Consider the following 22,804-nt stretch of genomic DNA (forward strand, 5'->3'; position numbering starts at 1 on the left):
TCCTGAGCGCAGGCTAAGCGTGGGGAAGATGGATAGATGACAAGTGGTGGCTGCGGTTCCTAGGTTCCCCTGGGGAGCTGGTTCAGGCTTCGTCAGCAGCGTGGAGGTCACACAACAGGTGTGTGTCTCAGTTCCCTCAGGCCAAGAACCTGCTGATGAAACTCCCTATTGCCTCCCCAGTGTACCCATCGCCCATCTTTAGGATGGGGACGACTTCGCTGGGCTGCTGTGGTGCAGATTCACTCACTGGGGAGCAGAGAAGCGAAGCACAAGGCTTTGCTCTGCCAGGTCTGCTGGATTCTGCACCAGGAAGGAGGCCAGGGAACACTAGCCGCTGATCCTTGCTGCTGTCTCCTGCACGAGTCCCACTTCAGCTTTCCCGAAGGCTCGCCTTTTCTGCCTGCCCATGGTTCACTGCGCTTTGCTTTGTGTGTACCTGGGACTCAGCTGCTGTGTGACTTTTCCTCTGCATGCTGTTCTACCCTGGGTGCAGCACCCCCGGGACAACCAGCCTGACAGCCACAGAACTCCCACCCCTCAGTAGTCTGCAGCCTGACGTCTCCTTAACTTTGAGTGCAGGATGATATTCCTCATGCCCAGTGTGACTCACACCAGTCAGCTGAAAACCTGCGGGTGCATCTCAGGTGGAGCTGTTCCTGAGCAAAGCTGTGGATCCCAGAGGATGACTCTACTGGTTTTCTAAGTGGACTTCAGGGCTCGAAGAATCCAAGGACGGGCAGGGGCTGCAGCACCGAGTCTTAACACAACTGCTCCCCTGGCCCTTCCACTCCATTCCCCCTATCACTGCACATGGAATGTTGCGCTCCCAGGCACTGTTTTAGGGGAGAAACAGCATCCTCAGAAGGAAAAATAAGTGCTTAATCTGTTTTTAAACTAAATAGTTGATATTTAGAGCATCTCCAACTTTTATTTCTGCCATTTCTTGTACATATCATGTTCCTGCAGGATGGTTAGTGGGTTAAATCCCTTGTAGGGGTGGCCAGCCACTGCTGCTCTTTGCCCTGCACGGGGTCCACATGATGCATATATAGGAGGAGAGGATACTGGAGGAGACTGTAGTATTCAGGTGTGATTTTTAGCTCCACTGACATTATCAACCTCGACATCTGCCTCACTCTGATTTTCAGCAGTGAGACCCAGTTGAGCCCGCAGGTCCCGAGATTCAGGAACAGCTTAATCTGTTCCTGAGGCCGTGCACAGCTTCACTTCCCTGAGATTTGAATTTAGGATTACACCTCGGTTTAACCCAGTGTGTGGGGAAATAGCTCGATGTGCATGTCTTACCCAAGCAGACTGGGACAGTCACGCAGGCGTGATGGAGGAAGAGTGATAACCCTCACTCTTCGTAGGTGAAACTACCTGCTAGATATGCATGTGGGGAAGGAAACTTCATGGAATCAAACTTAAGCACCAGTTTCCTCCTCGTGGGACTCTTTGGGAACACCACCCACACTACCCTCCTCTACACTTTGACCTTCATCATTTTCTTGATGGCCCTATCTGGGAACGCCCTCCTCATTCTTCTCATCTACTCAGAGCCCCGCCTGTGGACCCCCATGTACTCCTTCATCAGCCAGCTCTCTCTCATGGATCTCCTGTACATCTCTGTGACTGTGCCCAAGATGCTGGTGGGCCAGGTCACGGGAGACCATACAATCTCCCCTGCAGGCTGTGGGATCCAGATGCTCTTCTACCTGACCCTGGCAGGGGCTGAGTTTTTCCTTCTGTCGGCCATGGCCTATGACCGGTATGCCGCCATCTGCAGACCTCTGCATTACCCACTGCTGATGAACCAGAGGGTCTGCCGGCTGCTGGTGTCTGGCTGCTGGCTCCTGGGAGCACTGGACGGCTTGTTGCTCACGCCTATCACCATGAGTTTCCCCTTCTGCAAATCCAGGAAGATCCTGAGCTTCTTCTGCGAGGCCCCTGCCCTGCTGAGGCTCTCCTGCTCGGACGTCTCCCTCTACAAGATGCTCATGTACCTGTGCTGCGTCCTCATGCTCCTCGTGCCCACCGTGGTCATCTCCAGCTCCTACACCCTCATCCTGCACCTCATCCACAGCACCAGCTCAGCCGAGGGCCACAGGAAGGCACTGGCCACCTGCTCTTCCCACATGACAGTGGTGCTACTCTTCTTTGGTGCAGCCATCTACACTTACATGCTCCCCGGCTCCTACCACACAGTGCAGAAGGATGTGATGGTGTCGGCCTTCTATACCATCCTCACCCCTGTGTTGAACCCCCTCATCTACAGCCTGCGCAACAGAGATGTCACTGCGGCTCTAAGGAGCCTGCTGCAGTCAAGGAGGCCCCTCCCAAGGGTTCTGAGAGGGAGCACCTGGGAGTGAGCCTGCCTCTTCCCCTCCCTCCTCCTCCCCATCTCTCCTCTCAGCTGTCCTCAGGACCCAGAGCCAACATGGAGCCCTCCCATAGTTCCACTCCTGTCTGGAGCTTCTCCTCTATGCTGCTATTCACCCTGTTTTCTCAGTGCATTTCACTTCTTGACATCATTTAACTGTGTCTCAGTAGCTGACTTAGTGGCTTTTACTCACCTCTCTCCATCCTGGGTTCACGGGGCATGTCCTGTGACCTAGGGGCCAGCCTTAACCCTAGCAGAGACTCACTGTGCAGACTTCAGACCTTGTAGAGCCCTGGAAGGGACGCTGGCTGCTCCCTCACTCTCGCTGCCCTGTAAGCCACCATTGACCTGTGACAGTCACAGGTGCCCAGCAGCCTGATACGGTGCCTCAGTAAGGACAGGGGAGCACAGTTTTCACAATGTTAAAAGTGAGCTGTGATTCTCCACATCATGTACGACTGCAAGAATGGGGTCCTAATTAGAGGAAAAGTTATACTCTATGTATGTATAATATGTCAAAATGCACTCTACTGTCATGTATACCTAAAAAGAACAAATTAAAAAATAAGTGAGCTTGATAGTGTAAACACAGTGGTTTTAAACTACTGAGACAAAATGTCATTAATATTGAAGTCCAGGGAGATCATAGGTTCTTCTAATTTTACAGGATGTAAATAAAAGTGCTTCCACATATAATTCTATAATTCTTTGGAATTTATACTACTGTAGAAAAAGTGTACTGTATTTACATTGAATATAAAAAGTGTCTTGGAGGAGGATGGAATTTGGGAAATTTACACTTCTTGGCATCCATCTTCCTTCCTTCCTTCCTTCCTTCCTTCCTTCCTTCCTTCCTTCCTTCCTTCCTTCTTTCTTTCTTTCCCAGGGACTGAACACAGGGGTGCTTAACCACAGAGCCACTTCCCAGCCCTTTTTATTTTAAAATTTGAGGCAGGGTTTCACTAAGTGTGTACAGCCTTGCTAAGGTGCTGAGACTGGCCACAAACCTATGATTTGACTCTTCGTCCTCAGCCTCCCAAACCATTTTTCTTTGAAATTGGGGAAGCCAATAAGGTGATTTTGGACTTACAACTAGGCTGTGTGTCCCCTGCCAGGTGTCAGGCTGTCAAGGACATATCTGTGTGTCTACCAGCACAAGATCATGATTACTTTCAAAACTGATACAATCTACATGTCCAGTGCTTCTGGAATGCAAGGAGGTGGGAAGATATACATCATCTGTGGCCAACAGGCAAGAAGGTGACAGGAGTCCTGAAGTCATCTGTCATGCCAGGTGGCACACTGGCCTCACTTTATTTACCATCAAGGAAGGGAAGCCGGGTCTCCCAGGCCAGGGGCACATCACCAGGGCTGGCAGCCACACCGTGCTTCTGGCCAGGTCTCCCAGGCCAGGGGCACATCACCAGGGCTGGCAGCCACACCGTGCTTCTGACTGACCATCACTCCTGCAGGGTGTCAGGGGAATTTGCCTGAATTGAGGAAAAAAGGGTCATCTGTGAAGAAAGAGGGGCTTATTTAGAGGTGGTTAGAATGTAGGTTAGAGATTGATGTGATTAAACTAATTAATAAAAGGAGCAAAGCTGCTCAAGTGAGGGGCAGCACTGTGCATCATCCCAACATCACCGGGACCTTGGGGTCACTGCACTTGTGGTCGCATTGCTGGTGTCATGGGGGAATTTATGTTTTTTTTTTTCCTTGTTCTCTTGTTTTTTAACAAGAGCTTTGTTTATCTGTTTGCCACTCTGGAGAACAACGTGCAAAGGGGTTCTACTTAGGAAGTACCTATTGATCTTTGTATTTCCAAGAGTAAATGATTTGGGTTAATTGATAAGCATACAAGGAGCTAGCTGCTTGATATAACATGGATTATAAAATAAACAAGAGCCATAGTGATTCATTATGGAGTTGTCGGCACCATGAAGATTCATTGTTGTCTTCAGCTCCTCCATAACTACTGCAGCCTTACCCCACTTCTTTCTTTCCCTCTCCAGAGCCCAGGAGAGAGGACCTGGGCATGTGCCAATGTGGACAGTGGATGGCACAGAGGAACTCCTCTGCTGGGCATCGCCCTGAGTCGTTATTGAGAATCGGGTAACACTGAGGAGAGACTGATGGTGCTCACTGTGTGTTTCCATCTCTGCCCTCCTTCACCTCAGTGTGAGTTAGGGGTGTTTATGGGGATCAGTGAACACTGAGGGTGGTGGGCAACTCTCACTCACTCCCCAATCTGTAAGTGGGAAACCTCTAAGGCTGTCTGCAGTTCAGCACCAAAATTTCTTATCAATGAGATGAAATCTACGTGACATAAAGTTAAGCTTTGCAACAGTTCATGGTTATTGGCTTAGTCTTATTTACCACAGTGCCTCATTGCACAACTTCCCGCTATATCTTGTTCCCAAATACTTGTTTTACTTCAAATGAACCTTCTAATCCATTACACACATTTTCCATATTATGCCTAATTGCAGTCACTGGAAAACACTAAATTTATTCTGTATCTTTGAATTTACATATTTGTGAAATAAATGTAATCATTCAGTATATGATCTGTGTTCTGGCTGAAGTTACCCTAACATCATTGAAATTAAGCTACCTTGTTGCATGTATCATTTGTTCATTCTTTAAGGATGAATTACATACCATTATATGTATATGCCAGAAATATTTAATCAACACATCCATTTGTAGACATGTATTTTTCATTCTGCTAATATAATGTAACTGATTTATTGATTATCGTATGTTTTTCCATATTTGACATCTCTTGTAAACACTTTAAACTCTCTATGATTGTGCTGAGTAATTGTGTCAGTGAGCTTTGCATTGCTGTGACAAAAATACCTGATCAAAACCAAAAACCAGCCAGGCACAGTAGTGCATGCCAATAATCCTAGAGTTCATGACGCTGAGGCAGGAGGATTGTGAGTTCAAAGCCAGCCTCAGCAACACGAGGCACTCAGTGAGACTCTGTCTCTAAATGAAATATAAAATATGGCTGGGGTTGTGACTCAGTGGTTGAGTGCCTAAGTTCAATCTTTGGTACAAAAAAACCAAACCAAACCAAACCAAACAAACAAACAAACAAACCCAAAAAACAGCTCGAATGAGGGAAAACACATTTTTGGCTCCTAGGTTCAGAGTTTCAGTTTAATCATTGGCCAATTCCATGGCTTTGTGCCCGTGGTGTGAGCACATTGAGGAACGATACTGCAGAGGGAAGCTGCACAGGTTGTGGCTGCTAGGAAGGAAAGACTGGGAAGGGGAAAGGAAATCCAAGGAAGGTGACTGTTTCCAGGGCTTAATTCCATGGCTCACCTCCTCCAGCAATGGGCCCAAAGCCTAAAGCTACCACCCAGTCAATTCATTCAAACTAGGAGAGACTAATTAGGTTGAAGTTCTCACAATCCAATCATTTTACATTCGCAAATTCTGGCCTCAACTCAGGAACTTTTGGGAGACACTTCACATCCCATCCATAACATTTCAACCCCACACCTCCAAAACTCACGTCCATTTCACAATACAAAACAAATTTAGTCCATCTCCAAGGGTCCCATAGTCTTTGCCCTGAAGTCCAAGTCCAAAATATCACCTGAAACTGAAGGTAAAACGCTTGGCTGTGAGCCCTTGTAAAAGTCAAAAGAAAATTATATACATCCAATATCCACTGGGAGAATGTAAATCTTCCCATTCAAAAAGGAAATAACAAGGCTATGGAAAGAAGGGATGGGCCAGAGGAAATGCAAACCCAGCTGAGCAACCATAACTCCACATGTAATTTCACATAGAGCATCTAGGACCCTTGACTGCAAGATGTTATTTCCAGAGGGATTGACAATGCCTGCCTTTTCCCCCTTGCTGGGGGCAGAGCACAGGGCTCTCTTTTCCTTTGGCTTTCTCTGCAGCCAGTAGGATTCCTTGGTGGAGTTTATGCTACTTGCATCCATTAAATTCTAGGGATTCCATTCCAACTTTGGCTTCACTTTCACAGCTTCACATAGCACCCTGTCAGGGGCAGCCTGCAGGGACAGTTTGCCTGACCTCCCAGGCCTTTCTAACAATGACAGTGGAAACTTCCGTGACCCCTAACATGAGCACCCTATATTCCTAAAGAGCCAGCACCACAGAGATGATGCCAAAGTCTGCTGCCAACTCACACTGTAGCTGGGTCCCTGAAATTTGCCCTGGTGGTTTCTGAATGTCTTTCTGGCTGAGTGTGGTAAAGCAACTTCCTGGGCCCTGTTTGCAAGCAGGGTGCCCCATAAGCCTTCTCAAGGGAATTTTCCCTTCTACATTCTTAAACATGCCATGGCTGTGGTCTTGCAAATTCCTTTGATGCCCTCAGCTCATTTTCAAATGTCTCTGTGTGAAATGCTTAACGTCTCTTTAGGTGCTGCTATCTCTTACAACCACACCTTCCTAGCCCCTGTTTTTTTTAAACAATCCCTTTAAAACTCTGATCCAATCTGTTTTTGACTTTACTAATATAAACATCTGCTTTCTTAGAATGCTATGTATCTCTGGTATTGATACAAATATTCTAAAAATTTTACAAAACTTGGAAAAGTCTGAATGTTCTGGCATAATATTCTCTGTCAAGAATAGTACCTTAAAACATGTTATAGAAGAAGTTACTACAGGTAAATATATGTATGTGAAATGTGAAGCGATTATCTTATGCAATTTTAATTATGTTGGAATACTAGAAAATGAAAACTGAAAATAAAAGTAAAAGCACTTAACAGTAGAAAACTTCTGTAAAGATAGGTCTCCACATAATGCCCAACTTTTAAAGCCTTTATATCACGTTGTTAGTACATTTTGTTTTTAACACTATCATGGAGTAGCCTAGTTTGTATTAACAGACATCTGAAATAAGAAAATAGTCAAGCAGGCCATGTGGTGTTCTAAAAATAAAAGCAATACACTTATTTATATTTTCAGCATCACTCATTACCTGCCAAAATGAATGTGGAGGTTACAGAATCTAACATACTACTATAAAAAACCAAAACAAAAGGTGACCAATGAAGGCAGAAAATAGGACTTAAAAGACCTGATCTCAACTGACTTTAAAGTATTCATATAAGAAATACATTCTTGATTTTGAAGGTACAAGGATAATTGTGGAATTTTATTTTTGGTTATATTTGAACTGTATGAATGGTGGGTCTGAATACAGAGAATTTTCATGGTCATGGTTTAATGTGGAGGTAAAATATACAGTAGGTGATGAGTTTGAGAGACTGCAACATGCTCTGGTTGCACAACAGTTAGGCATGCTGTGGTTTATATTTGTGAAGTTGGATGCTTGTGAAGAATGATTAAATATATGTTTCTAATATTTTAGTGTTTTATATAGGTAATTTATTCTTTGTATTTAAAATTGAACAGCCACTGTGCTATATTGATTTTATTGGTACTATTGAGCAGGCCTTGTTTCAGCATGAAACTAGTTGCAAAACTCACTACATTGGAAATAAAAATGTATTTTGACATATACAAATAAAATGAATAAAAAAAGAAGAAGTTACTACACTTTTTGTTGGTTGCTAAACTCTCATCAAATTTCTAACTATGAGGTGTCCTAAGTATTTTGTCTTCTGCAGTTTCAGTTCTACAACACACTGAAAAAAACAGAATCACCAAAAGGCTCTAACAAGTACTCTTAAATGTAGTTTCAGTAAAAGGGTAGACTTAATATTTCAGAAGAGCTCCTTTTCCAATAGATATCTTTCCAATTTATATTAGTATAAAAATCTAATACACATTTTCTTTGTGTATTAATCTTTGTTCATGATTAATACACAAAGAAAATGTTTTTTGCTATATTCTGCAGAAATACTATACCACCCTCACACCTGCAGGGTTTTACATTATTTGACACAAGATTTGAGATATCATAAAGTCCTTATGTAAATGTTTCCTGTTTTCATATCCTTTGCCACCTGTTTTCTTGACATAAAACCTCTTAAAACACACATTTAATATACAAAGCTTTCATCAAGAGGGACACCCCCTCAGTAGAACTGGTGTTTGCTTTTAGGTTTGAATCCACCCCGCTCCTCAATTCTTGATTTTACTTTTTGCACTTTAGGGGTCTTTTTAAGGAAATCAGGTCCCAAGCCAACAGGATGAAGATTTGGGCCTGCTTTTGGGATGGAGTCAAACTAAAAACTTCTTCTTTGTAAAAGAAACAAACAAAAAAATGTAGTGGCAGCCTTCAGAATGGGAGAAAATCTTTGCCACATGCACCTCAGATAGAGCACTGATCTCTAGGATATATAAAGAACTCAAAAAACTTAACACCAATAATAATAATAATAATAATAATAATAATAATAATAATAATAATCTAATCAGTAAAGGGACTAAGGAACTGAACAGATACTTCACAGAAGAAGAAATAGAATTAATCAACAAATACATGAAAAAATTTTCAACATCTCTAGCAATTAGAGAAATGCAAATAAAAACTACTCTAAGATTTTATCTCACTCTAGTCAGAATGTAAATTATCAAGAATATAAGAAATGATAAGTTTTGGCAAGGATGTGGGTAAAATGGTATACTCGCACATTGCTAGTGAGACTGCAAACTGGTGTAATCACTCTGGAAAGCAGTATGGAGATACTTCAAAAAACTTGGAATAGAATCACCATTTGACCCAGCTGTTCCACTCCTTGGTTTATACCCAAAGGACTTAAAATCAGCATACTACAGTGACATAGTCAAGTCAATATTTATAGCAGCTCAATTCACAATAGCTAAACTATGGAACCAACATAAATGCCTTTCAACAGATGAATGTATAAAGAAAATATAACATATATACACAATATATATAACATATATACACAATATATACACACTCAGCCTTAAAGAAGAATGAAATTTTGGTATATGCGGGTAAATAGATGGAGCTGCAGAATATCATTCTAATCAAAATAACTGAATTCCAAAAAAAACAAAGGCCAAATATTTTCTCTGATATGCAGATGCTGATCCATAAGGGTGGTAGGGCTAGGGAAGAATGGACGAACTTTGAATTGCACAGAAAGGAGTAAGAGGAGGAGAGGGGATGTGGGATGTGAAGGGTGATGGAATGATATGAACATTATTATTCTAGATACATGTGTGATTGCATGACTGGTGTGACTCTGCATCTTGTATAGCCAGAGCAATGAGAAGTTGTACTCCATTTGTGTAAAATGTGTCAAGATGCATTGAGTTGTCATGTATAACTGATTAAAAGAAATAAAAAATACAATCTATACAAAAAATGGTGTTTATTATTTAATTACTTTGCAGCTTTTTACATTAAATTTAAAATTAAGTTATGTAGCCACCTGCATCACGTAAAACTTCAATACCATCCATTAGGATTCAGTGAGCTATAGCTGGGGAGGAAATGCGTGTGAAGATGGAGTTTGGAGAATTCTTCTGGGGTCCTCTGAGAGTTCTTTGATCTAGCAGGGAACATTGGAGCACTGAGAACCCGAAGCCATGGGACAGTCAAGGGTTCTGTGGATAATTTTTGGTTCAGAGGGAATAGGTTATAAAGCCATCTGGGGGTGGGTGCTTCTAAGAGAGAAACAAGAACACATGAGAACTGGAATGAGATTGGTACAAAATAAATGTTGCAGCATCTGGTATATAATCATGAATATCATTAAGATGATAGGAACTAGTAACTCTTTACCAGGAGGTAGGAGCTCAGAAGTTGTTCGCATGACAAGGCTGGTGATGCAATGGCCCTCTAGACAAAGAAAGTGACCTTCAGTTAAAAACAGAACAGAGCAGCCAATATTAAGATATTGCTAGCCAGGTGTGGCGATGCACACCTGTAATCCCAAGGGCTTGGGAGGCAGGAGGATCCTGAGTGTAAAGCCAGTCTTAGCAACAGTAAGGAGTTCTTCAACTCATTAAGACCCTGTCTCTAAATAAAATTTAAAAATAGGGCTGGAGATATGGCTGAGTGGTTGAGTGCCCTTGAGTTCAACCCTTGGTATCAAAAAAAAAAAATCCTCTGCATCAAGGGACAATATCACCTTCACAGACAAAGATATGAAAGATTTTACTGAGAATATGAATTTGGGGGACCTACAGTTAAATGTAAATAGTCATTGTGACTATGTGAAGGCACAGCTTCTGAGTTTGTACTCTTGGTTGCAAGGGACAAGTCTCAGCAGCATGGCTTGATGAGCCAGTTCCTAGGACTAGGCTGACAGCAGGTGACCTCACCATGGGCCCCGACTTACTGGATCAAATGAGTTTCCTGAGCCAATGGTCAAGTTACTCTAGTTTTTTGGTTCTGCTTTCTGAGTAAGAACTTACGGGACCCCACGATTTGTTAGTGCAGCTAGTGATGTGAAGCTGGAGTATAGAATGTGCCCAGGGATAGAAGCAGCCCAATTAGATGTGCACCACTGTTCGCTGAATCATGTGTGCAGATCGATATTTACATGAAGGTCAATTCAAAAATTTTCTTCTAATTTTTGTGATTCTATGGATGATGATACAGTTGTTCAACATTTAAAAAAAATGGAGACACACACTGTTTGGTCCAGTGTAATAGCATGAAATTCCGCAGACTTCTGTAGGACGTAACTAGAAGATTCCCCCAAGACAGGATGCTCTTCCATCCTAGGAGTCAGGCATCATGTCCAGAGTTTGGTCTGTCAAGTGAGCCTGTGTCCAGCTCTGTATACTCATCAGGGTATAAATTTTATAGTCTTGGGACATCAGAACTCTAAATCATGGCATGTAGCACTTTTTTTTAATGTATTCTAAATAAAGATAAGCCATAGTAACTAGCCTTTCAATCTTTAGCCAAGAATTGTGAGACAAAGCAAAGTAAGGCAAGACAACAAAAGGCAAGGATAGTCAAGGCTTGGCTTTCCCTTTATGACCAAGTCATATTAATAAAGACAAGGCAAGGAATGGCAATGCCAAGCAATGTTTTCCCCTCCATTGCTAAGTGTGAGGAAAGGAGTTTGGAAAGTTTACAGATACAAGAAGGAAAAGTCTTAGATTGTTTTAAGCAGAGTTTAATGGGTAATTCTGGAGGAAACTCAGAAGACTAGAATGTCAAAAGACAGTGGACACTAAAAATGATACTCATGAGGTTTAGAGGAAAAGGATGACTCTATTAGAAATTGGACTAGAGGCCATTTGTGTTACATTCTGGTAGAGAAGTTGTCTTCATTTTGCCAATATCCCAAAACTTTCTGAGGCTGAATGGACTAATTTATCTGGAGGTAGAAATTTCAAGATAGCATAGCATTCAGGGTATATCATGGATATTTCTAGCAGTATTTGGTCAAGTTTTCTGTGATAATAAGCTGAAAGCAGATAAAAAGAATTAAAAACCTAGAAGTTTGGCAAAAAGTGACTAAAATTGGGGTTAAGGAAAGTATGGCAAAGAGATTACAACAATAACCTTCCCCAGAAACAATAGGAAAGATGACTTGATGACATCCCAGGAAATATCAAAACCACACTCATCTCAGGATCAAGGGAGTAAAAATAAAATTTTCTTTGAGAATACACCAGTGGGGCACTCTTCCTGCATAGAGAACTCTAGGAATTTGTTTTACCATGATCAGTTACCTGGGCACTCAGAGATTGCTACAGCTGTGATCCCCAGGAGGCTTTGCTTGACATGATTTTAGATCTTGGCATCAATCACAAGATGCTGATTCTGCAGGATTGCATGATTTTAGAGTTAGGGTGTCATGGAGAGTTCCACTGCTTATTGAATTTACATTGTTCCAAAAGAAGGCCTGAGAGAGTAGGCAAAGTGTAGCTGGGTCAGAGTCTCTGTGGACTGCCTCGCAGAGAGTGATGAGCAAAGAAGTGAGCAGAAACCCAAAGCTTCAGATTAAGAGATGCCAGTCACATGGGATGTCTACCACAGAAAGTTGTAGGAATTGAGAAGAGGTCAGGTAGGCTGCAATCAGAAGTCCCTGGGAGGAGGAGAAATGTTTCTCTCAGGTGGTTTCCTTGGCTTGATCTCAGGTTATGGCTGCTATGTGAAGTTTTCCATGTGTGGAAAACTGCACCCACATTTCTCAGACTGATGCATTTCTGAGGGTTCTTACGACCCAATTTTAGTGCATTAGTGCATTGTAATAATTCTCCCTGGCCACATTTATGAGATTTATTGATCAGCTCTGAGGAGTCAAGGGCTGAAAAAATGGCCCTTGTTGTACTGCTAGAGAAGCAGGACAGAGTAAAGTAAATATTTTTCCACAGAAATAGTAGACACACAGGATTTAATGTGCCAGTTTTAGGCAGTCTGAAACCATTTCTGCTAGAAGATGGTAAAGGAAATACCTAGTATTAGAATAACTCTTTTTATTATGATATTTTACTATGAGTTCTTTTTAGTAAATTGTATACATAATGGTAGGGATTCATCCTGACATTCATAAATGTGTATAACACAGTTTTTACCATTGAAATTTCCATATTATGCCCTTTTTTCTTCCCTTCTCTCTCCCCCAATCTCCTTTCTCTACTCTAGTGGTCTTCACTCAATTTATTCATTTTTTTAATTGATACATTTTAGCTATTTATAAAATTACAATCCATTGTGCTATATTCAGACATTCACTTTGTATTATTCTTTGACTTATAAACAATAATCAGTTATTTCTTATAGTTCTGAAGGATGGAGAGTTCAAGATCAAGTTTCTGTCATTTACATTGTCTGTCTTAGGCCTGTTCTTTGTAGTCAGTGCCTTATCTCTTCATCCTGGTGGTGGAAGGGGCTAGCTAGCTCTTCAGGGTCTCTTTCTCTTTTCCAATTTACACATTATAATTGTCTACATCTATGGGCTTACACTGTTGTATTTCAATCAATGAATACAATTTGCAGTGACCTACTCAGGATAATAAGTATACTTCTCAAACATTTATCATTTCTTTGTGTTTAAAACATTTATACTCCTGTGTCCTCATTTTACACAAAATAAATAATAATTTTTTGTTAATAATAGTCACCCTAATATACTATAGAACACTAGTCCTGATTCCTTCTATATACATAAATGTGTGCATATATATATATATATATATATATACACATACACACATTGTCTTTTTAGTTATAAATGATGGTAGAGTCTCTTTTGACACAGTTATTCAAAGATGGAGTTATTCTTTCTAAATAGTATCCCAGTCTTGTGCATGTACACAATGTTGAGATTTTACTGTGGTGGATTTATATATGTACATAAGAAACTTATGTCAGATTCATTCCACTGTCTTTCCTATTTCTATCCCCATCTTTTCCCTTCAATATTCATTGTCTAATCCACTGAACCTCTATCTCCTCCTCTTGTTGTGTGTTAGCATCCACATATCAGAGAGACCATTCAACCTTTGCTTTTGAGAGATTGACTTATTTCACTTAGCATGATATTCTCTAGATGCTTTCATTTACCAGTAAAAGTCATAAATTATCTTTCTTTATGGCTGAGTAATACATTTTTTTGAGGTGGTGTTCATAGCTCAGCTCCAGGCTCTGAATGGATCATGAAATTCACATTCATGGAAACCTATATGATTTTTGATCTCCCAGAAAGCCTCACTCATGAGGGCACTGCTGGCCTAACCTTTGGGAATAGGAGTTACACTCCCCTGGACAGGCTAAGGACAGTTTGATTATTCTCAGCTGGGGTTCTAGGAGCTAAATGAAGAGACTTGTCTGACTCAAAACATTAGGAGAAGAATCTGGAGACACTCAGGATTCAGTGTTCCAATGGTAGGCAACTTGACTCAATTTGTGGTAGAAAGAGCTGTAAAGAAATTCATGGAAATAGGAGAAACATTTGAACAAACATGTCTAGGCCAAAAGTTGGAGGCAGGATACATAGTGCACATGGTTAGACTCCTGATCCCAGAATGGGATCCCAGTCACATTCCTGAGGTTTCTTTTGGCCCAAATGTAAATATTGCAATAATCCCTTCTTTGACAGAGTTAGAAGGGGAGAGTTCAGTCACATGTAGGGAGCCAGCAGACACATGAAGGGACTTGCCTGTGATAACGCTACATGCAGCTTAGAAAAAAAAATGACATAAAGGATTCACTAAAAAGTAGAAAAAAAAATGAGAATGCAAACTTACCATTTTCAGGCCATCTGAATACCTTTCTTGCAGGAATAATGAGAAATAATTTCCAAGAATGAGGAGAAAATGTTCTCCACAGAAATGGGAGTTGCTTGGCCTCATGTTGGTGGCGGCATGTGATGCATGCAGACCTGGATCCCTGAAACTAGGATTTGGCCCCAGAAAGCCACATTCCTGAGGTTTCCTTGGTCCCAAACTTGGCTCAGTGAAATACTCCTCCCATAGTCATACTTAGGAAGTTATGAATTGAGTGCAAGTGGGATCCAGGTGCTGGATATAAAGAAAATGAAGGGTAAATAGAAGTCAAAGTTTTTCTAAAGAAATAGCATATACCAATGCTGTAAGAGTGCCAGTCTCTGATAGTCTGAGGTGGCTTCTGGCATAAGAGTGAGGAAGTAATTCCTAGGCAGAGAACAACACTTTCTATCAGGGGACAGTCTTGGCTTGACTACAGATTATGAATGGGTTGTGATGTGCTCATGTATGAAAACCTGCAATAAGTCTGATGTTTATGAGGAGTTCTGAGGATTCTTCTGGCACATCTTTTGGACTTGTGAATTACTTCTCTTCTCCTAGACAGTTTTATAAGGAGATCTATTATTCATAGCTGAATATCCAAGGACTGGATGAAGAAACTTACTGCATCCCAACTACTAGGAGAAGCAGAAAGAGTGGAAGTAAAATTTTTGCCACAGAAGCAGGTGATACTCAGTCTCCAACTGAGCCAGCTTCAGGCAACCTGAGGCCATTTATGGGATGAAGAGGGATAAAGAAATTCCTGGAAATATAAGAAATATTTATATTAGTGAGGATGCTTGGATAGGACAAATATTTGTGGTGACATATAAAAGTTGCATGCAGGGAGATCTGTTCCTACTAGGACCAAATTACAAAGGCACATCCCTGTAGGTTCTTATGGCCAAACATGAACACTAGAGCTATGCTTCCCCTGACAAGACTTAGAAGATTGGTCACATGTGGGTATCAGGACCTCCATAAAAGTACTTTACCTGTGATAACTCTAGGATCAGTTTTCTAAAGTTGAGATAAATTTTCTTTTAAAGTAGGTGAATCAGGATAAAAACTTGCCTTTTACACACAACCTGAGGATATTCTTGTTACAAAAACAGAGGAAGAATGTCCTAAAAGAAGCCTAGGTTCTCCTGGTCATTGGATGTCATTGGTCTCAAGTTTGGGTCTGGGTGTGAAATTCATATGGATGGATAAGTGCACCCAGGATGAGGACTTGGAAAGTCACATCACTCAGGGTTGTTCTGGCCTATGATTTTCTTACTGGAATAATCCCCCCTGTCAGGACTTCAGAGCTGTATTGGTCACAGATGGGAGCCAGGGGATGGACTGAGAAGTTTGCTCTGCCTTCATTACTATTAGAAGGATGGTAAGCTAAATAGAATGCTTCCCACAGAAATTGAGGACAGCTGGGATTTAAGGTTTCTGGTTTCAGGCATTCTGAAATAATTCGTGGCAGAATAGGGAGCAGGAAATTCGGGGTGGGAGAGGGAATTTTTTCTCCGAGGAAGTGTCGTTGACTTGGCCCCAGGTTGGGCTGGGAACCATGTAAGAGTGGAAACCAGCACCCAGTCTGGGGCCCCAGAAAGTCACAATCCTGAGTGTTCTCTTGGTCCAATATTGGCACATTGGATTAATAATCCTACTCTGGACAAACTTAAAAGGAATTTGATTAGGCACAGTTTGGGACCCATATGCTAGATGAAGAGATGCTGTCTTGAGCAAGTTCCTGGGAAAATCTGGTTAAACTGAAGTACACTTTTTTCCATAGGAATTGGTGATGACCAGGATATAACAGCATCAGTGTCAGGACATATTAGACAATTGCTGTCAGAATAAAGAGGAATGAATTCTTGGGAGGAGCAGAAGAGTTTCTCTGAAGTTGTGAACTTGGCTTGGCTGCAGGCTGTTGGCCAGTGGTGACATGTCCTTGTTCGGAAACTTGCATCCATACTGCTGTCCCAGAATCACATTTATTAAGGTCCTTTGGGCCCTAACTTGGGGCATTAAATTACCTAGCCAATCTAGGGAAGGTCATTAATTGCCAGCTGGTGCTCAGGGGCTGTACGAAGAGACTGGTGCCTCTTGAACTGCTAGTTCCAAGACACAGCACAACAAAAAGAATAAAGCCTAGACTGCATGCTAAGTTCTGGAGGCATAGTATTCAGGGTAACAGTGAGCCAGGCTTGGTTCTATCATTGGCAGAAGATCGGGGTTGATGCTCATGACAAAGTGTGGCATCACCTAACACCCTCAGTACCTTTGCTGGTCTCTGCCTTAGCCAAGGCCACTACAAGGAGCAGAAAAGTGTCTAAATATGCACTTGAATGCAAGGTAGCTTTAGTGAACTGTTGCAGCTTTCCTGCACACCCTGAACTGTGGGAGCTCCACCTCCCAGGTAAGATCATGCAACAACAACATCATAGGAACCACGCCCACCTGGGTTTAGGGGGGTCTGAAAATTCCCACTGTCATACCTTCCCTTCCCTTCACACTTGTGCTTAAAAGGAGGGTTGGATTCCTAGGTTTCTGACAAGACCCTAGTTCTCCCACATTAACTGGAAATTGTCTCCTCAGATCTGCCAAGAAAATTTCCCCTGAGCCATGTGGCATTGTGTGTGCATGCAATGCCCTGTGATCTGTAAAAACTGTGAGGTGTTTAGGACTTCCTGACTTCCCCTAGGCTGTGCCTCTCTGGGAAGTTGCTTTACCACAGGACTTCTCAGCAGGTCAGACCTACGTCTAGGCCAAGGGGTGGAAATATTTCTTTATTTGTACCTTCTATTCCACCCTGGTTATATTGTGCATGTACAAATCATGATCAAAGTGAAGTTGATGCAGATATACTAATGTGCTTCTTTCCACCAATCAGAACTGTCATTCTAACTCTTATACCCATGGCACATTTTTAGTAATACCAATAGCTTCCTCAATGTACTTTCATGACAAACATTTGTTGTTTCCTTTAAAGTTCAAAACTTGTCTGGACTCATTGGTACATGCATTTAATTCCAAGTGACTCAAGAGACAGAGGCAAGAGGATTCCACGTTGAAGGCAAGTACCAGCAACTTAGTGAGATGGCCTCAAAACTAAAAATAAGCAAGGCCTGCAGATGTAACTATATTATAGACTGACTCTGTGTTCTTTTTCCAGAACTATAAAATAAATAAATAAGCTAATTAATTAAATTTAAAGGGTAAAACTATTTAAAAACGTAGGAAAAGTTTAAGTGTTTGATTACATTAGACTACAAAACCCTGGTACCACCTACTAATGATTCTCTGCTTACTCTTTTCCCTAGAGTGCTCACTGGAGGCTATGGGAGAACATATATGGAGACCTACAAGCCATTTTCAAACTACATATATTTGGCCACAATGAGCACTGGCCCTGATGCTTTCAAATGAATAATATAAACCTGGTAATGCTACAGGGAACAATTCCCAACACTCTGTCATCTTAGTAAGAACCTTCCTTTGGATCCCTCTGCCTCTTGTGATTCATTGCTTCTCATACAAGTTGTTTTCAAACTGCACATATTCAGTCAAACTATGTGGTTAACCTACTAAGCCAACACAAAGAATGTGAATCTGTTGCTATAACAGGAAAAATCACAATGACCTCTCTGTGAATGAAAGTACCTGCCTTTGAGATCTCCCAGCCAATACCCTTTCTTTGTGTGTGTTTGGGGTGAGGGGGATTACTAGGGATTGAATTTGGGGGCACCTGACCACTGAGCCAAATCGCCAGCCCTATTCTGTGTTTTTTATTCGTTGTTCAAAACGTTACAATGCTCTTGACATATCATATTTCATACATTTGATTCAAGTGGGTTATGAACTCCCATTTTTACCATGTGTACACATTGCAGATTCACATTGGTTACACATCCATGTTTATACATACTTTCATACTAGTGTCTGTTGTATTCTGCTTCCTCTCCTATCCCCTTCCTATCCCCCCTCCCTTCCCATCCCCTCCCATCACCTCTCTCTACCCCATCTACTGTAATTCATTTCTCTCTTTTTTCCCTTTCCCCTCATATCCTCTTATATGTAATTTTGTATAAAATTGAGGGTCTCCTTCCATTTCCATGCAATTCCCCTTCTCTCTCCCATTCCCTCCCATCTCTCATCCCTGTTTAATGGTAATCTTCTTCTCATGCTCTTCCTCCCTGCTCTATTTTGAGTTGCCCTCCTTATATCAAAGAAGACATTTGTTTTTTAGGGATTGGCTAGCTTCACTTAGCATAATCTGCTCTAATGCCATCCATTTCCCTGCAAATGCCATGATTTCATCATTTTTTAGTGCTAAGTAATATTCCATTGTGTATAAATGCCACTTTTTTTTATCCATTCATCTATTGACGGGCATCTAGGTTGGTTCCACATTCTACCTATTGTGAATTGTGCTGCTATGAACATTGATGTAGCTGTATCCCTATAGTATGCTCTTTTTAGGTCTTTGGGGAATAATCCACGAAGGGGAATAAGCTGGGTTGAATGGTGGTTCCATTCCCAGCTTTCCAAGGAATCTCCATACTGCTTTCCAGATGGGCTGCACCGATTTGCAGTTCCACCAGCAACATATAAGTGTACCCTTTTCCCCACTTCCTTGACAGCACTTGTTGTTTGACTTCATAATGGCTGCCATTCTTACTGGAGTGAGATGGTATCTTAGAGTGGTTTTAATTTGCATTTCTCTGATTGCTAGAGATGGTGAGCATTTTTTTCGTGTATTTGTTGATTAATTGTATATCCTTCTCTGAGAAGTGTCTGTTGTCCTTGGCCCATTTGTTGATTGGGTTATTTGTTTTCTTATTGTTTAATTTTTTGAGTTCTTTGTATACTACGGATATTAGGGCTCTATCTGAAGTGTGAGGAGTGAAAATTTTTACTCCTATTCTGTATTTTATTTAGAGATAGGATTTCACGGATTTGCCTAAAACTAGTCCTATATGCTGCCAGGTTCAAGGGAGCATTGGAGCGTGGGTTTCCTCTGGCCTTTCCAACCTGTATGACCCCTTGCAAAATGGTCTCCATGCCAGAAATTCTCTGTGCCAGAAATTCTGCTAATTTGTTAGGCTCAGTTTAGAGCTCTTGGTTGGTGTCTGCTGAATTCATGTATTGGACTTAGCGGCAAACTCATGGATCTAAGTTCCCAATCCAGATTGAGTGCTACTGTTGCATGGAGATACCAAAATGTCTCCATACTGGGCTTAGACAGACCCAGCTGAATTTCATGCATTTTAATGAGCAAATAGCCTCTAGATCAGCTCAGCGAAGGCTTCCCCTCTGATCCGGGGATTTCCCATGCCAAGAATTCCCCAGCACTTTTTACTATTTTTCCATTTTCTCTACTAATTTTCCTCACAATTTCCAGGGGCTCAGCTAAAATTCTATTCTCATCTTTGTCGGATGTACCGTCAGTTTCCCAGTCTTCAAGGTTATCTGTCCACTATTGAGTATCAGTAAAGTGCTTTTTTTCACTCCTCTCAGAGAGAAATAGTTTTCTCACTGAGTTCAGAGTCATAGAGCTGTGAGAAAGGCCACTTTCCACTAATCCCAATGGAATATTGCTCAGCCATAAAGAAGAATAAAATTATAGCATTTGCTGACAAATGGATGGAATAGAGAATATCTTGGTAAGCAAAATAAGCAATCCTCATCCCCCTCCAAGAAAAGGCCCCATATTCTCTCTGTGGATACTATCATACAATAAGGAGCAGGGGGATGAAAGAATATACATACAATTGATTAGAAAAAAAAACATACAGGGAAGGGAGAATGGATGGGAATAGGAAAGACAATAGAATGGATCAAAAATAACACTCCTATATTCATATATGAATATAAGACAAATGAATCTGAGTATCATGTCCAATTGCAACAATGGGATGCTAATTAGAATAAGTCATGCTTAATGTATGTGCAATATTTCAAAATAAAATCTACTGTCCTGTAGATCTAAAAGGAACAGTTTTTTAATGAAAATAAATAAATAAATGAAATAACAGTAGTGGTGGACAAAGGTACGAAGGGGACGGAAGAAAGTATGAAAAGAGGGAGTACTGAGTATTGAAATGAAGAAAACTATGTGTACTTATGAAAATGTTAACCATGATCCCACCATTATTTATAACTGGAACGCACTAAAAAACAAAAACAGGTTCAGAATTTGTCGTATTTTTTTAAATCATTGAAATTAAATAGTAGTACATTTAACTAAAAAATCTAAACTTATTATAACAACGTCAAATCTGTAAAATATGTATTCTATGTAAATAAATTATATAAATAAATTATTTAAGACATAATTAAATAAAAACAAACTAAACACAGTATAAAAATGTAATTAATTAAGAAAAATTAAAAATAAGCCATTGAACCGGAAGTCTCCTGTCTATCAACCCCCGCCCTCACCATTGTTGCCTCTGATTCTGTAGCTGCTAGCCTGAGATCACCTGGACATCTTCTTTGCTGGGCTACTGCAGAAGTCACTGCTGTGCTAGAGGTCTCCTCACTAGGCAAGGCCTCAGTTACCTCTCAGGTGAATTCCTTTACTAACTCCGAGGTAGCTGCTGCAGAACCGGAAGTGTCCTGTCAATCAACCGCCTCCTGCACCATAACTGCCATTGCTGTCTCTGATTCTCCTGCAGCCAGTCCAAGATCACCTAGAGATCTTTTTTCTGGGTTGCCGAAGAAGTCACTGCCATGCTGGAGGTCTGCTCTCTGGGGAAGGCCTCAGTTACCTCTGAGGTGAATTTCTTTGCTAACACTAAGGTAGCTACTGCTAAATCAGAAGTGTCCTGTCAATCAAACGCCGCCTGCACTGCAATTGCCATTGCTGTCTCTGATTCTGCTGCAGCAAGCCTAAGACCACCTAGAGTCTTTTTTCTGGGTTGCTGCAGAAGTCACTGCCATTCTAGAGGTCTCCTCTCTGGGCAAGGCCTGTTACCTCTGAGGTGAATTCCTTTGCTTACTCTGAGGTAGCTGCTGCTAATCCTGAAGTGTCCTGTCAATCAACCGCTGCCAGCACTGCAACTGCCATTGCTGTCTCTGATTCTGCTGCAGCCAGCCTAAGATAACCTAGAGATCTTTGATCTGGGTTGCTGCAGAAATCACTGCCATGCCAGAGGGCTCCTCTCTGGGCAAGGCCTCAGTTACCTCTCAGGTGAATTCCTTTGCTAACTCGGAGGTAGCTGCTGCTGAATCGGAAGTGTCCTGTCAATCAAACACCGCCTGCACCGCAACTGCCATTGCTGTCTCTGATTCTGCTGCAGCCAGCCTAAAATCACGTAGAGATCTTTTTTCTGGGTTGCTGCAGAAGTCACTGCCGTGCTAGAGGTCTCCTCTCTGGGCAAGGCCTGTTACCTCTCAGGTGAATTCCTTTGCTAACTCTGAGGTACCTGCTGCTGAACAGGAAGTGTCCTGTCAATCAACCGCCACTGACACCGCAAATGCCATATTGCTGTCTCTGAATCCGCTGCGCAAGCCATTCTAAGATCACCTAGAGATCTTTTTTCTGGGTTGCCACAGAATTCACTACCGTGCTGGAGGTCTCCTCTCTGGGTAAGGCCTCAGTTACCTCTGAGGTGAATTCCTTTGCTAACTCGGAGGTAGCTGCTGCTGAACCGGAAGTGTCCTGTCAATCAACCGCCGCCTGCACCGCAACTGCCATTGCTGTCTCTGATTCTGCTGCAGCCAGTCTAAGATCACCTAGAGATCTTTTTTCTGGGTTGCCGCAGAAGTCACTGCCATGCTGGAGGTCTGCTCTCTGGGGAAGGCCTCAGTTACCTCTGAGGTGAATTTCTTTGCTAACACCCAGGTAGCTGCTGCTGAATCGGAAGTGTCCTGTCAATCAACCGCCGCCCACACTGAAACTGCCATTGCTGTCTCTGATTCTGCTGCAGCCAGCCTAAGATCACCTAGAGATCTTATTTCTGGGTTGCTGCAGAAGTCACTGCCATGCTAGAGGTCTCCTCTCTGGGCTAGGCCTGTTTCCTTTGAGGTGAATTCCTTTGCTAACTCTGAGGTAGCTGCTGCTAAATCTGATGTGTCCTGTCAATCAACCGCTGCCTGCACCGCAACTGCCATTGCTGTCTCTGATTCTGCTGCAGCCAGTCTAAGATCATCTGGAGGTCTTCTTTCCCGGCTGCCTCAGAAGTCACTGCCGTGCTAGAAGTCACCCCTCCGGGCAAGGCCTCAGTTACCTCTCAGGTGAATTCCTTTGCTAAC

General features: G+C 42.0%; 1 protein-coding gene across 1 annotated transcript; it reads left to right on the plus strand.

The window, feature by feature from the left end:
- Window positions 1-1,412: 1,412 nt before the first annotated feature.
- LOC144250709 (olfactory receptor 2T3-like) lies at window positions 1,413-2,369 on the plus strand. Its single transcript, XM_077793668.1, has one exon. The coding sequence runs from the start codon at window positions 1,413-1,415 to the stop codon at window positions 2,367-2,369; it is 957 nt and encodes a 318-aa protein (XP_077649794.1).
- The last annotated feature ends 20,435 nt before the right edge of the window (window positions 2,370-22,804 follow it).

Source organism: Urocitellus parryii, chromosome 1, assembly GCF_045843805.1.
Source record: "Urocitellus parryii isolate mUroPar1 chromosome 1, mUroPar1.hap1, whole genome shotgun sequence".
In the NCBI taxonomy this organism is placed as follows: domain Eukaryota; kingdom Metazoa; phylum Chordata; class Mammalia; order Rodentia; family Sciuridae; genus Urocitellus; species Urocitellus parryii.

Excerpts from the sequence above, each read along its gene's own strand:
- LOC144250709 (XM_077793668.1), top strand. The coding sequence starts at position 1,413 with ATGGAATCAAACTTAAGCACCAGTTTCCTCCTCGTGGGACTCTTTGGG.